At 47.1% G+C, this 14,290-nt stretch overlaps 1 protein-coding gene across 1 annotated transcript in view; it reads right to left on the bottom strand.

Moving 5' to 3' along the window:
• Nucleotides 1–13,392, bottom strand: part of LOC115180802 (SH3 and PX domain-containing protein 2A-like) — a 34,559-nt gene extending 21,167 nt beyond the window's left edge. The window contains exons 1-2 of the mRNA XM_029742953.1: nucleotides 13,319–13,392; nucleotides 10,635–10,726 (exon numbers count right to left, since the gene is read on the bottom strand). Of these exons, the coding sequence (XP_029598813.1) occupies nucleotides 10,635–10,726; nucleotides 13,319–13,354 (128 nt within the window). The 5' untranslated portion in view covers nucleotides 13,355–13,392. The remainder of the gene's footprint in view (nucleotides 1–10,634; nucleotides 10,727–13,318) is intronic.
• Nucleotides 13,393–14,290: the final 898 nt, after the last annotated feature.

The raw sequence follows: 14,290 nt of genomic DNA, 5'->3' as shown, positions 1-14,290 counted from the left end.
AGGTTGTTTGTGCACTGCTATGTTTAGCCTGCATTACTGTTTAGCTGTCGGTCGTTTTTTTTCGTTTTGTTGTTTTTCTATAGTGTGCGTCATAAAATAAAGATGAGCATTCACGTACCCGCTGCATTTTGGTCCACTTCCTACGACGGCCGTTACAGAACCTCCCACCAACAAAGGACCAATCAGCAGGGGAAGGAGCGACAGAGGAATTATGTGGACTATTTGGAAACTTGGACATGGGAGGAGATCCTGGACAGGGCTGGACCGTGGCACCAGGCTGGGGAATATTGTCGTCCACCGGAGGAGATAGAGGCAGTCAAGGCGGAGAGATGCTGGTATGAAGCTCTATACACAAGGTTGGCATTTAAGCATGAGAGGCAGCCCCAATAATTTTTTTGGGGGAGGCGCACGGGTAGTTTGGCTGGGCCAGGGTTAAGCCCCAAGCCAACTCCCCGTGCTTATCGGAAGCAGCCTGTTATTGGTCAGGTCCTGTGCTATGGAGTGATACGCACGGCGTCGAGGCCGAGCAGTCACAAGCCGGTGTGCGAGGTGCCAGCACCCCGCATTTGCCAGGGGGAAGCGGGCATCCAGCCAGTAAGGGTGGTGCCAGTACTGTGCTTGAGTCCGCCAGTGCGCCTTCACGGCCCAGTGTATCCTGTTCCCGCTCCTCGCACTAGCCCTGAGGTGCGTGTTTCCAGTCTGGTACATTCTAAGCCAGCACCACGCACCAGGCTTCCAGTGCGTCAGCCCAGTCCAACTCATCCTGTTCCTGCTCCTCGCACTAGCCCTAAGGTGCGTGTCTCCAGTCTGGTACCTCCACTACCAGCCCCACGCACCAGGCTTCCAGTACGTCAGCCCAGTCCAACTCATCCTGTTCCTGCTCCTCGCACTAGCCTTGGGGTGCGTATCTCCAGTCTGGTACCTCCATTACCAGCCCCACGCTTCAGGCTTCCAGTGCGTCAGCCCAGTCCTGAGCTTCAATCTAAGGAAGTCTCAAGGTTTTGCTCGCCTGAGGTAGAGTATCTCATGATAAGCTTCAGACCACACTATCTGACCATAATTCTATCCTCCTAATTCCTGCTTACAAGCAAAAACTAAAGCAGGAAGCACCAGTGACTCGGTCAATAAGAAAAGGGTAAGATGAAACAGATGCTAAGCTACAGGACTGTTTTGCTAGCACCGACTGGAATATGTTCTGGGATTCTTCCGATGGCATTGAGGAGTACACCACATCAGTCAATGGCTTCATCAATAAGTGCATTGATGACGTCATCCCCACAGTGACTGTACGTACATACCCCAACCAGAAGCCATGGATTACAGGCAACATCCACACTGAGCTAAAGGGTAGAGCTGCCTCTTTCAAGGAGCGGGACTCTAACTCGGAAGCTTATAAGAAATCCCGCTATGCCCTCCGACAAACCATCAAACAGACAAAGCTTCAATAGAAGACTAAGATTGAATCGTACTACACCGGCTCCGACGCTCGTCGGATGTGGCTGGGCTTGCAAACTATTACAGACTACAAAGGGAGGAAAAGCAGCGAGCTGCCCAGTGACACGAGCCTACCAGACGAGCTAAATTACTTCTATGCTCGCTGTCACGTCCTGACCAGTAATAGGGGTTATTTGTTATTGTAGTTTGGTCAGGACGTGGCAGGGGGTATTTGTTTTATGTGGTTCGGGCTGGTTATGTTAGTTGTAGGGTGTTTGATTTAGTATTCCGGGTTTTGGGCACTGTTCTATGTTTATGTATTTCTATGTTCAGTCTAGTTATTTGTATTTCTTTGTTTAGTTAATTGGGGGTTGAACCCTCAATTGGAGGCAGGTGTTTTCTCGTTGCCTCTTATTGAGGGTTCTATAAATAGGTATGTGTTTGTTCTAGTATTTGTGGGAGATTGTGCTGTGTATAGCTCTGTGCCTTACCGGCCTTGAATTTGTGGGTGTATTTTTGTGTACGTATTTATTTTGGTTTACCTTCTTTGTCCGTTTAAATAAAAGAAGATGAGTGCACATTTCCCCGCTGCGTCTTGGTCCACTTTACCCTACGACAACTGTGACACTCGCTTTGAGGTAAGTAACACTGAAGCACGCATGAGAGCATCAGCTGTTCCGGACAACTGTGTGATCACGCTCTCCATAGCCGATGTGAGTAAGACCTTTGAACAGGTCAACATTCACAAGGTCGCAGGGCCAGACGGATTACCAGGACGTGTACTCCGAGCATGCGCTGACCAACTGGCAAGTGTCTTCACTGACATTTTCAACCTGTCCCTGACTGAGTCTGTAATACCAGCATGTTTCAAGCAGACCACCATAGTCCCTGTGCCCAAGAACACTAAGGTAACCTGCCTAAATGATTAACGCCCGTAGCTCTCACGTCTGTAGTCATGAAGTGCTTTGAAAGGCTGGTCATGGCTCACATCAACACCATTATCTTAGAAACCCTAGACCCACTCCAATGTGCATACCGCCCCAACAGATCCACAGACGATGCAATCAATATTGCACTCAACACTGCCCTTTCCAAGCCTCCCGAGTGGCGGAGTCGTCTAAGGCACTGCATTGCAGTGCTAGCTGTGCCACTAGAGATTCTTGGTTCGAGTCCAGGCTCTGTCGCAGCCGGCCGAGACCCATGGGGTGGCGCACAATTGGTCCAGCGTCATCAGGGTTAGAGGAGGGTTTGGCCGGCAGGGATGTCCTTGTCCCATCGCACACAAGTGACTCCTGTGGCGGGCCGGGAACAGTGCACGCAGACAAAGTCGCCAGGTGTAGGGTGTTTCCTCCAACACATTGGTGCGGGTGGCTTCCGGGTTAAGTGGGCATTGTGTCAAGAAGTCCAAACACACTAAGACAATCGTGAAGAGGGCACGACAAAGCCTATTTCCCCTCAGGAGAATGAAAAGATTTGCCGTGGGTCCTCAAAAGTTTCTACAGCTGCACCATAGAGAGCATCCTGACTGGTTGCATCACTGCCTGGTATGGCAACTGCTCAGCCTCCGACCGCAGGTCAGTAGAGTATAGTGAGTGTGCATACGGAGTGTAGTGCGTACGGCTAAGTACATTATTGGGGCTAAGCTTCCTGCCACCCAGGACCCCTATACCAGGCGGAAGGCCCTACAAATTGTCAAAGACTCCATCCACCGTAGTCATAGACTGTTCTCTCTGCTACCGCACGGCAAGCGGTGCCGGAGCGCCAAGTCTAGGTCCAAAAGGCTTCTTAAAAGCTTCTACCCCCAAGCCATAAGACTCCTGAACAGCTAATCAAAGGGCTACCCTGACCCCTCAATTACGCTGCTGCTACTCTCTGTTTATAATCTATGCATAGTCACTTTAACTCTACCTACATGAACATATTACCTCAATTACCTCGACTAACCGGTGCCCCCGCACATTGACTCTGTACCAGTACCCCTTGTATATAGCCTCGCTATTGTTATTTTACTGCTGCTGTTTAATTATTTGTTACTTTATTTTCTATTTTTTACATAACTTTTTTTTCTTAAAACTTCTTAAAGCATTGTTGGTTAAGGGCTTGTAAGTAAGCATTTCACTGTAAGGTTGCTGTTGTATTCGGACAAATAGATTAAAATAAAATATCTATCTCTCCATGGGTCTTTCTCTCTCTCTTTTGGAACAGATGAGGACAATGGAAAAATGGACACACAACACACTGTCATGACGTGCCCCTTTTGGGTGAGGATCATAGCCCTCCCTCTCTCTCTCTCTCTCCCACCACAGGTTTATGGCAGTCATAAATACCAAACTCTTTTCCCCACTCTCCCAAAATGAAAGTTGAGAATCCCTTTCTTACCACAGAGAAAGACTTTGCAGTACGGTAACCTCAAAAGGTTGAATAATGTAACAATATTTCTCTATTCCAAACAATTGAAATTGTCTGTGGGTACTTAAAACCAATCATGTTGAATTCCTTACTAATTTGTAATGTAACTACCACAGCAGAACATCATAACTGTTTCTCTGAATGTGTATATTTCCCAGTTACTAGATTTACATCTAAATATTGTGGAATGTATATGATTAAATATGAAACTATTTGTGAGAAGATGAAATGTGATGTTAGCCTTCTAAATGAGAGAATGTTTTTTCATATAAAGTTTTAACTAGTCAGTGACCACACCCCGTGAGCAGAGACATTTACATTGGCGTCATGGAACGCCCCCTTTTCTACTCCAGTATAATAACCACTTCCGACAAAATGTACATTAGACCAAAACATGCCCGGTTGCTGCCGGTGTGTGAAGTGGTTCTAGCTGTGACCTGAATAATCAACCATTGAGATCAGAAAACATGGCGCTGTCGTAACATGTTGAAACGTTGGCAATTTAAATATGGTCAAGAGAACACAGGGACGAGGTCCCCGCATTGGAATGGCTATCACTCTATAGACCAAGGTGTGAGCCGGATGTTGCAAAATGGTTTAAACTACAACTCTACAATAGGACAAGACCAGAGAACGTGGAGATCATCCCCACGCTGAAATGGTGAAGAAATCTACAAACTAAAGACCAGGCTGCAGCTGTTTAAATACTTTAGTCTGGTAAACGCATCCGCTCTAAGAACATTTCTGAATAGTACTCTGACGTATCCATTATAAAAACCTATAACTATGTAAGACTTTGCTCTCTGGTGGATAAACCAGAGACTTTCTGTCGACAATCTATCCAGCAGACGGACCGGCGGTCACAGAGAGGGACGACAAAGGCATACACCTGTAAATTGCATTTCTAAAATCCAAATGAGCGGTTGTTAGGGTCCATATTTACGATGAACGTATTGTATGTAAGTAGTGGGTCCATTCTGTTCTCCCGCTCTTTCTTATCTGTCCCCACCCCTTTCCTTTGTCTACCAAGCCATCATATCGGTTTCGTCCACTAGGGACCTTTTCTTGGTATCATGTTAGTAACCAATGTATGACCTATTGTGTGTGTGTTTATGCAATTCTGTGATTAGTTAGTAAATAAATAATTAAGCCAATTTGTATATCGCTGATTCATGATTTATGATGCTAGGGTTCGTGCAGATTTCCAAGAGTTTGCGACGTTCAGGAATGAGACTGATGAGGTAATACTACATTAATAGAAGACTGTAATTGATAAGATAATAAAATATCTGAAGAGTTATATTCGGGAAATTGCAACTCTATACACACACACACACACACACACACACACACACACACACACACACACACACACACACACACACCCCTGTTTGGAACAGGTCAAACTGCCTCCTATAATTCCATGATTAATGTGTTTCAAATTAGTTTTCCTCTTGCAGATTACTCTGGAGTATAGTCACACGCACACACACACACACACACACACACACACACACACACACAACATACACACTGCCCCCTCCCCCCGACCACACACACACTAATCATGGTAGTAAATCAGTGGCCAATCTCACTGCTAAATGTCCTCTAATTCGTTTCCATTTAGCGGATGTGAAGGGAAGGAACCAAGATGAAAGCCCATCCAATTTCCCCCCAGACAGAAATCTACTTCTGAATCATGATGTGTAACTGCTAGAATAGTCCATGTCTGCATCTCAAATGTCACCCTATTCCCTATATAGTGCACACATTTTCTGCAGAGGCGATAAGGAATAGGGTGCCATTTAGGATGCAGACTTTCTGGATGCAATGCACCACGACTATGTAATGTGTTAGTGCTAGAATAGTACATGAGAGATGGATAAAATGCACCTCCACCATTACTTTCCATTGTTACAATAGACAGGAACAAGCTTAGTATGTCCATTTAGTCTACCCCACTTTCCATGTCCATTATCATACATATTGATGCTATAATGGAGTCCCAATCTTTGCCAGGCTTTAGAGATGAGGACTGGCCAAGAGCAATGCAATGTAATGAGTGTGTGTGTGTTTGGTGTGTGTGTGCACACGTGTGCGAGAGAGAGAGAAAGAAAGAGAGGGAGAGAGAGAGCGAGAGCACTGAGGGCACAGGGTGCATGTGTGTATTATTGATGGAGATATGTGACTTCATCTTCTCCGACTAGTCTCTGGACTACATGATTAATGTGTTGTCTTTACATACCAAAATAGACCGCACCACTCATGTCATAGAGAATACAAAGAAGGAGGGAGGTAGCATAGGGAGAGAGAGAGAGCGCGAGAGAGAGAGAGAGCAAGAGAGTGTGTGTGAGAGAGAGAGAGAGAGAGAGAGAGAAAGAGAGAGAGAGACAATGAAGTGAGAGAAAGATGGAGAGAGCGATGAATGGAGCTATAGGAAGACAGTGAGAGATACAGCTAGGGAGGGGAGGAATGAGGGAGGGGAGAAGGGAGAAAGAGAGGGAGAAATAGAGAGAGAGGCTGTTGATCGAATCCTAACCACTTTGGCAATAGTGATTCTAACCTTGAGCTGTCATGTCAATTAAAGCAGACTTGAATTTATGAGCTGGGGATGGACAGAACGAGAGAAAAGAGGAGGGAAGAGGGAGGAGGAAGGGAAAGAGACTCTATTAAGCCTCAGCAGGAAATCACTGTGAGACAGAGGTCACTATATCTGCTGTCTTCTCCTCATCTCTTTTCCCCTCACATCCTTTCTTCACTCCAGTGAAAGAAGCAAGGCTTTAAACAACCGCATGACACTGGCAGAGAAGCTAGGCAGAGGAGAGGCAGAGAAGCGAGGCAGAGGAGAGGCAGAGAAGCGAGGCAGAGGAGAGGCAGTGAAGCTAGGCAGAGGAGAGGCAGAGACGCTAGGCAGAGGAGAGGCAGTGAAGCTAGGTAGAGGAGAGGCAGTGAAGCTAGGCAGAGGAGAGGCAGTGAAGCGAGGCAGAGGAGAGGCAGTGAAGCGAGGCAGAGGAGAGGCAGTGAAGCTAGGCAGAGGAGAGGCAGAGAAGCAAGGCAGAGGAGAGGCAGAGAAGCGAGGCAGAGGAGAGGCAGTGAAGCTAGGCAGAGGAGAGGCAGAGACGCTAGGCAGAGGAGAGGCAGAGAAGCGAGGCAGTGAAGCTAGGCTGAGGAGAGGCAGAGAAGCGAGGCAGAGGAGAGGCAGTGAAGCTAGGCAGAGGAGAGGCAGAGACGCTAGGCAGAGGAAAGGCAGAGGAGAGGCAGTGAAGCTAGGCAGAGGAGAAGCGAGGCAGAGGAGAGGCAGTGAAGCTAGGCAGAGGAGAGGCAGAGAAGCGAGGCAGTGAAGCTAGGCCGAGGAGAGGCAGTGAAGCTAGGATGAGGAGAGGCAATGAAGCTAGGCTGAGGAGAGGCAGTGAAGCTAGCTAGAGGAGAGGCAGAGAAGCTAGGCAGAGGAGATGCAGAGAAGCTAGGCAGAGGAGAGGCAGAGAAGCTTGGCAGAGGCGAGGCAGTGAAGCTAGGCAGAGGCGAGGCAGTGAAGCTAGGCTGAGGCGAGGCAGAGAAGCTAGGCAGAGGAGAGGCAGTGAAGCTAGGCCGAGGAGAGGCAGTGAAGCTAGGCCGAGGAGAGGCAGTGAAGCTAGGCAGAGGAGAGGCAGTGAAGCTAGGCAGAGGAGAGGCAGAGAAGCGAGGCAGAGTAGATGGAGTGAAGCGAGGCAGAGGAGAGGCAATGAAGCTAGGCAGAGGAGAGGCAGTGAAGCGAGGCAGAGGAAAGGCAGTGAAGCGAGGCAGAGGAGAGGCAGAGAAGCGAGGCATAGGAGAGGCAGAGAAGCGAGGCAGTGAAGCTAGGCAGAGGAGAGGCAGAGAAGCGAGGCAGAGGAGAGGCAGTGAAGCTAGGCAGAGCAGAGGCAGAGACGCTAGGCAGAGGAGAGGCAGAGGAGAAGCAGTGAAGCTAGGCAGAGGAGAGGCAGAGAAGCGAGGCAGTGAAGATAGGCCGAGGAGAGGCAGTGAAGCTAGGTAGAGGAGAGGCAGTGAAGCTAGGCAGAGGAGAGGCAGAGAAGCTAGGCAGAGGAGAGGCAGTGAAGCTAGCGAGAGGAGAGGCAGAGAAGCTAGGCAGAGGAGAGGCAGAGAAGCGAGACAGAGGAGAGGCAAAGAAGCGAGGCAGAGGAGAGGCAGAGAAGCGAGGCAGAGGAGAGGCAGTGAAGTGAGGCAGAGGAGAGGCAGAGAAGCGAGGCAGAAGAGAGGCAGAGAAGCGAGGCAGAGGAGAGGCAGAGAAGTGAGGCAGAAGAGAGGCAGAGAAGCGAGGCAGAGGAGAGGCAGTGAAACTAGGCAGAGGAGAGGCAGAGAAGCTAGGCAGAGGAGAGGCAATGAAGCTAGGCGGAGGAGAGGCAGTGAAGCTAGGCAGAGGAGAGGCAGAAAAGCGAGGCAGAGGAGAGGCAGTGAAGCTAGGCAGAGGAGAGGCAGAGAAGCTAGGCAGAGGAGAGGCAGTGAAGCTAGGCAGAGGCGAGGCAGTGAAGCTAGGCAGAGGCGAGGCAGTGAAGCTAGGCAGAGGCGAGGCAGTGAAGCTAGGCTGAGGCGAGGCAGAGAAGCTAGGCAGAGGAGAGGCAGTGAAGCTAGGCCGAGGAGAGGCAGTGAAGCTAGGCCGAGGAGAGGCAGTGAAGCTAGGCAGAGGAGAGGCAGTGAAGCTAGGCAGAGGAGAGGCAGAGAAGCGAGGCAGAGGAGAGGCAGAGAAGCGAGGCAGAGGAGATGCAGAGTAGCAAGGCAGAGGAGAGGCAGAGAGCAAGGCAGAGGAGAGGCAGAGAAGCAAGGCAGGGAGGAAAATAATGAGAGGAGTAATTGAAACATGGATGAGAAAAACTGTCAGCGTCAAACAAGGGAGTCTGTGCCTCAGGTGTGTGTGTTTGCCTGCGTGTGTGTTACCAGTCTATTACAACTGATTTGGAGCTTTCGAATGTGAATTTGGAGAGCACAGTTTTCGTTCCCCTAATTAAAAAGTACCCAGAGGGGAAAGGAACATCTCCAAGAAGTATGAAACTTGTCGTCCTCCCAACACACACACACATACTGTTGTCCACACACACACACACACACACACACACACACACACCAACTCCTACCTTCTCTCTCCCTTTTCCCAAATGTGTAGAGGCTTGCTAGAACTTTTTGTAGCTTGGGAAAAGAGCTGAGTAGGGAACACACCAAAACATTCTAAAGAGGGTACTTTGGAACCTGGTCACGTACAGTGAGTGTACAAAACATTAAGAAAACCTTCCTAATATTGAGCTGCACCCCCACACCACCACCTTTTGCCCTCAGAACAGCCTCAATTCGTCAGGGAATGGACCCTACAGGTGTTGAAAACATTCCACAGGGATGCTGGCCCATGTTGACTCCAATGCTTCCCACAGTTGTGTCAAGTTGGCTGGATGTCCTTTGGGTGGTGGACCATTCTTGAAACACACTGGGAACTGTTAAGCGTGAAAAGAAACTAGCAGCGTTGAAGTTCTTGACTCAAACCGGTGTGCCTGGCACCTACTACCATACCCTACACATTGTTAATCATGCCATGAGTACTTCCCAATAGGACAAACAGTTCATGGGAAAGGTGTAGAAGGTAGGAAGACGTCGAGCGATATAGTATCACAAACACACACACGCACGCACACACACACACACACACACACACACACACACACACACACACACACACACACACACACACACACACACACACACACACACACACACACACACACACACACACACACACACACACAGACACACACACACACACACACACACACACACACACACAGACACACAACCCCCCATAGACAGCCCACTATCTACCACATATACAGGACATTCGTAGCTCTTCTTCTCAGTATACACCCCCATAGTTCCCTGTTAGTGTTTGGAACATGGCCGCCCTACAAGCCGTACAAACTCTGTCCATGGATCAGTGTGTGAACCCTCTACCCTCCTGCTGGTGGCATCAAAGCCTGGCCTCCATTTCCTCTGTTCAAAAGGACCCACACTGTAAACAATGAGGCCTCAGCCTCTCTGAGTCTCTCTGAGACACACCGCACAGCAGGATGAGAAAGTCTTGAAAAAGAGACAGGGCGAAATATTGACCCAGTTTGGGGAGGACACACATTGTTGGAGAGAGAGTTAGAGAGAGAGAGAGAGAGATAGAGATCATGAGCTCATGGGCTCCTGAGTTCTTCAGCAAAAAATAGAATTATAGATTGATATGACTTATATTTACTGTTCACTTTTTATAGTTTATTTTACTTTTGTTTATCCATTTCACTTGCTTTCCCATGCTAATAAAGCCCCTTGAATTGAATTGAACTGAGAGTGTGTGTATGTATGTGTGCGAGTGCGAGTGCGTGTGCGTGTGCGTGTGTGTGTGTGTGTGTGTGTGTGTGTTAACTATACTTGTGTGGACCACAAGTCCACACAAGAATAGTAAACGATCAAAAATTTGACCAACTGGGGACATTTTGTTGGTCCCCATATAATCAAATTCTATTTCCAGGGGGTTTAGGGTTAAGGTTAGAATTAGTCTTAGGGTTAGAATTTGGTTTAGGGTTAGGAGCTAGGGTTCGTTTTAGGGTTAAGAGCTAGGGTTAGGTAAGAGTTAAGGTTAAGGTTAGGTGTCCGGGTTAAGGTTAGAGGATAGGGAAAATAGGATTTTTCATGTGACTGAATTGTGTCCTCACAAGGTTAGTTGTACAAGACTGTGTGTGTGTGTGTGTGTGTGTGTGTGTGTGTGTGTGCGTGCGTTAGATACTCACTCTACTGGGGGGTTGAGGTCATCAGCTTTGGTCTCAAAGAAGCGCAGCACCTCCTCACTCTGAGACAACTGAGGAGGGAGACGGACCAGAGCCTGAGAGAGAGAGAAAGAGGGAAGAAAGAGAGGGAGAGGAGGAACAGGGGAAGGAGGGAAGGAGAGAGGGGGCAGAGGGGGAAAGAGAGAGAGAGAGGGGAGGGAGATCATCCTCTGTAAGATACAGAACAACGATGCACCACACAAAGTAACTCTTGGAATGATGAACTACGGAGGATTCATTCCAACATCCATTTTATGTTCTACCTTTACAATACATAACAGTCTAATCCTTAGCCCACAGTTTGGCTCCAAATCAATGGAAGATCATATGTCAGCCTATTCCACTGAGGATGGACATCCATTTGTAATGGTCATGCTAAGTCACACTTCTATAGGAACAGATCAGTAGGAGCCAATGACAAGGTAGACATAGTGGACATATTGTACTATATTTGAGATTTATGTTGAACAATATCCATATCATATTCATGGACAGTGCACAACTTCAAATGAATTAATATTCCATTGTTCACAATAAGAGCAAATACCCGTCCGTACTCATATGATCATTTTCTGGTCATGTGTTATTGAGGAAGTGTATACTATATTAAAAGACAGCTAGTGATACAGATGGTTTGGCTCCAACCTCTTACAATCCCTTGAGAGGGCCTTCTGTGTAATCACTATCCTTCTGTTGTTTGTCTTGTGACAACAAACAGGAAGTAGTCAGTAAACAGTAAAGTTCACATCAGAAGATGATGAGTGATAGACAGGCAGAACAATCTCTTAACATCTCCAAAAATAAACACATTTTAAGACATATTAAGTAAAAAGATAATGAGCCATTTTCTTTTTTTAAACCTTTAAAAGTTGAGTAAGCAAGAATTTTGTCCATAAACGTACCAACATATCTATTATGTAAATAGTTTATGGTTAACGATTGCAATAATGAAGTAATTTTTTCAGTCCGTACAGATTCACAAATCATGGGAATTTGTTGTGCTATGCAGACGTTTACTCCCTCCGAGGTATTTGTTTCTAGGCAACCTCCCTGCCCTTGCCGGACCAAGCCTGCTCCCTCCGTGGCTAAAGCCAGTGTGAGAAACATGCTAACAAATGTTTGAGCTATGAAATGAAATGAATACTGCACTCTTACACACAAAACGTATTTCCTAGATGTGTTATTAAACAAAGCAAGAGATTCCACTCGAGATTCTGGGTTCAAGTCCAGGCTCTGTCGCAGCCGGCCGCGACCGGGAGACCGATGGGGCGGCGCACAATTGGCCCAGCGTCGTCCGCGTTAGGGGAGGGTTTGGCCGGCAGGGATGTCCTTGTCCCATCGAGCACTAGCGACTCCTGTGGCGGGCCGGGAACAGTGCATGCTGACACGGTCACCAGGTGTACGGTGTTTCCTCCGACACGTTGGTGCGGGTAGCTTCCTGGTTAAGCAGGCATTGTGTCAAGAAGCAGTGCGGCTTGGTTGGGTTGTGTTCCGGAGGACGCACGGCTCTCGAGCTTCGCCTCTCCTGAGTCCGTACGGGAGTTGCAGCGATGAGACAAGACTGTAACTACCAATTGGACACCAGGAAATTGGGGAGAAAAAAGGGTAAAAAAAAGAGGGAAGACAGACTATGTGCAACACTGCCCACAAAATGAGGTGGAAACTGAGCTGCACTTACTAACCTCCTGCAAAATGTATGACCATACTAGAGACACATATTTCCCTCAGATTACACAGACCCACAAAGAATTTGAAAACAAATCCAATTTAGATAAACTCTCACATCTATCTGTGCAATCACCGCAGCAAGATGTGTGACCTGTTGCCAAAAGAAAAGGGCAACCAGTGAAGAACAAACTTTTACTTTATCTATTTGCCCATCGTTACAACACTGCATATAGAGATAATATGGCATTTGAAATGTCTTTATTCTTTTGGAACTTCTGTGAGTGTAATATTTCCTGTTCACTTTTTAGAGAGAGAGCGAGAGAGAGAGAGCGAGAGAGAGAGAGAGAGAGCGAGAGAGAGAGAGAGAGAGAAGCTTAACAAAGGGGAAAAGATACCAGCTTTTTTGAAGTCAGACTGTTGAATGACCAAAGGCTTAATTTGGGGGGAAAACTTTGTAGAAAACCTTTGTTAAATTAAATACTTAACCGAGGGCATAGCCTTCATCTGGCTTTTGAAAGAGTGGGTAGCTTTTTAAAGTCTATCTTTTGTTGGGCACTCAGAAGTGTTCTTGTGTGTTCTAAACTAAACAGAACTAGGTCAAATCTCTTTCTAAAACTTCATGACCAGAATAAACCAAAGCCTTAGAGACCAGTAAGTATGACAATGTGTTTTCAGACGAGCTAAGTATTTGAAAAACATTTCCTCAGATGGGCCGTTGTAGGTTTGCTAGCTTGGTAACTGCCCCTGAACATAGCAAAAACGTATACTTTTAAAACTCTGCAATAAGATGAGTTAAGAGACAAGACTGTATTGCATCACGTATTTGCACAGAAATGTGCAAACAACAACATCATCTTATTGTGTGTCAGGTTACCATCTGTCACCTCTGACCCCTAACATGTGACAGGGGGGACCCCAAGTGGGACAGGATGTTTACAGCGTGTGAGTGTGTGTTTTGACCGTAATGCCTCCTCACTCACCCTGCAGTAGTCATCGATGAAACGTAGCCTCTTCATGGCCACATCACGCACATGACTCCGCCTGAACAGGATTTTACCTGAGGGAGAGGGAGAGGGGGAGGGAGAGAGAGAGAGAGAGAGAATAGATGAGAAGGGACACATTTTAGATGTTAGAGAGTGTAAAACCGTAATAAATGAAAGACCAGTACAATCCTGTCTCGTAGCAGTGGGTAACCCTTCGGTTTGTTTGTGTATTACCACAGGCTAACACTAGATGTCAGTAACACATGAAAGACTTCTGAACCACTACAATCTCACTCTCATACTCTCATACTGAACGGTCTTGTCCTGCGTGGACCTCTAACTGTGTCTTGCCCTCTTAACATATCAAATGGGATTTAAGCGCTTAGAGGTTATGTATCTAGTCTAACTCAGCGACTTCAAAGAAAAATGGCACCAGCCAATCAGAACGCCCCCTACTACAGGGTATGCCACGGTCACTACAGTCCCACAGGAAGTGATCAAATTACCCTTCCTGTGAACTGAAGACACAGAGGAAGAGAGGAAGAGCTGGGGACAGACTGTGTGCGTTCTGATTGCCAGCAATACATTGAATGATGAATAGTAGAGGGGTAATAGTGCAGTACTGGAGTTTCTTAGATCAGAGACCATCATGTAAACAACAGGCAATCTTCAACCATAACTCTGACTTGCAATACCTAACCCAAGTCTTTGATGGCCAGCTGCTAGCATTGTGTGTAATTGAGTGAATCCTATGGGTACCATTTCAAAGAAGTTGCCATGGACACATTTCCACATCTGGACTTAGACGAAGATATTGTATTTGGTGCGACTAATTTTGTAACGCTGCTGACTACTGCCCTCTTGAACAGGTATCTCTTGCAAAAGAGATGTTATCTCAATGAGACTATCCGGTCAAAATAAATGTTACAATAGGTATGTAAACAGATAGAGGTGGATGTTTTGGTTGAC

Source organism: Salmo trutta, unplaced genomic scaffold (assembly GCF_901001165.1).
Source record: "Salmo trutta unplaced genomic scaffold, fSalTru1.1, whole genome shotgun sequence".
Taxonomy (NCBI): Eukaryota; Metazoa; Chordata; class Actinopteri; order Salmoniformes; family Salmonidae; genus Salmo; species Salmo trutta.
This window is presented reverse-complemented; position numbering and strand designations above follow the sequence as displayed.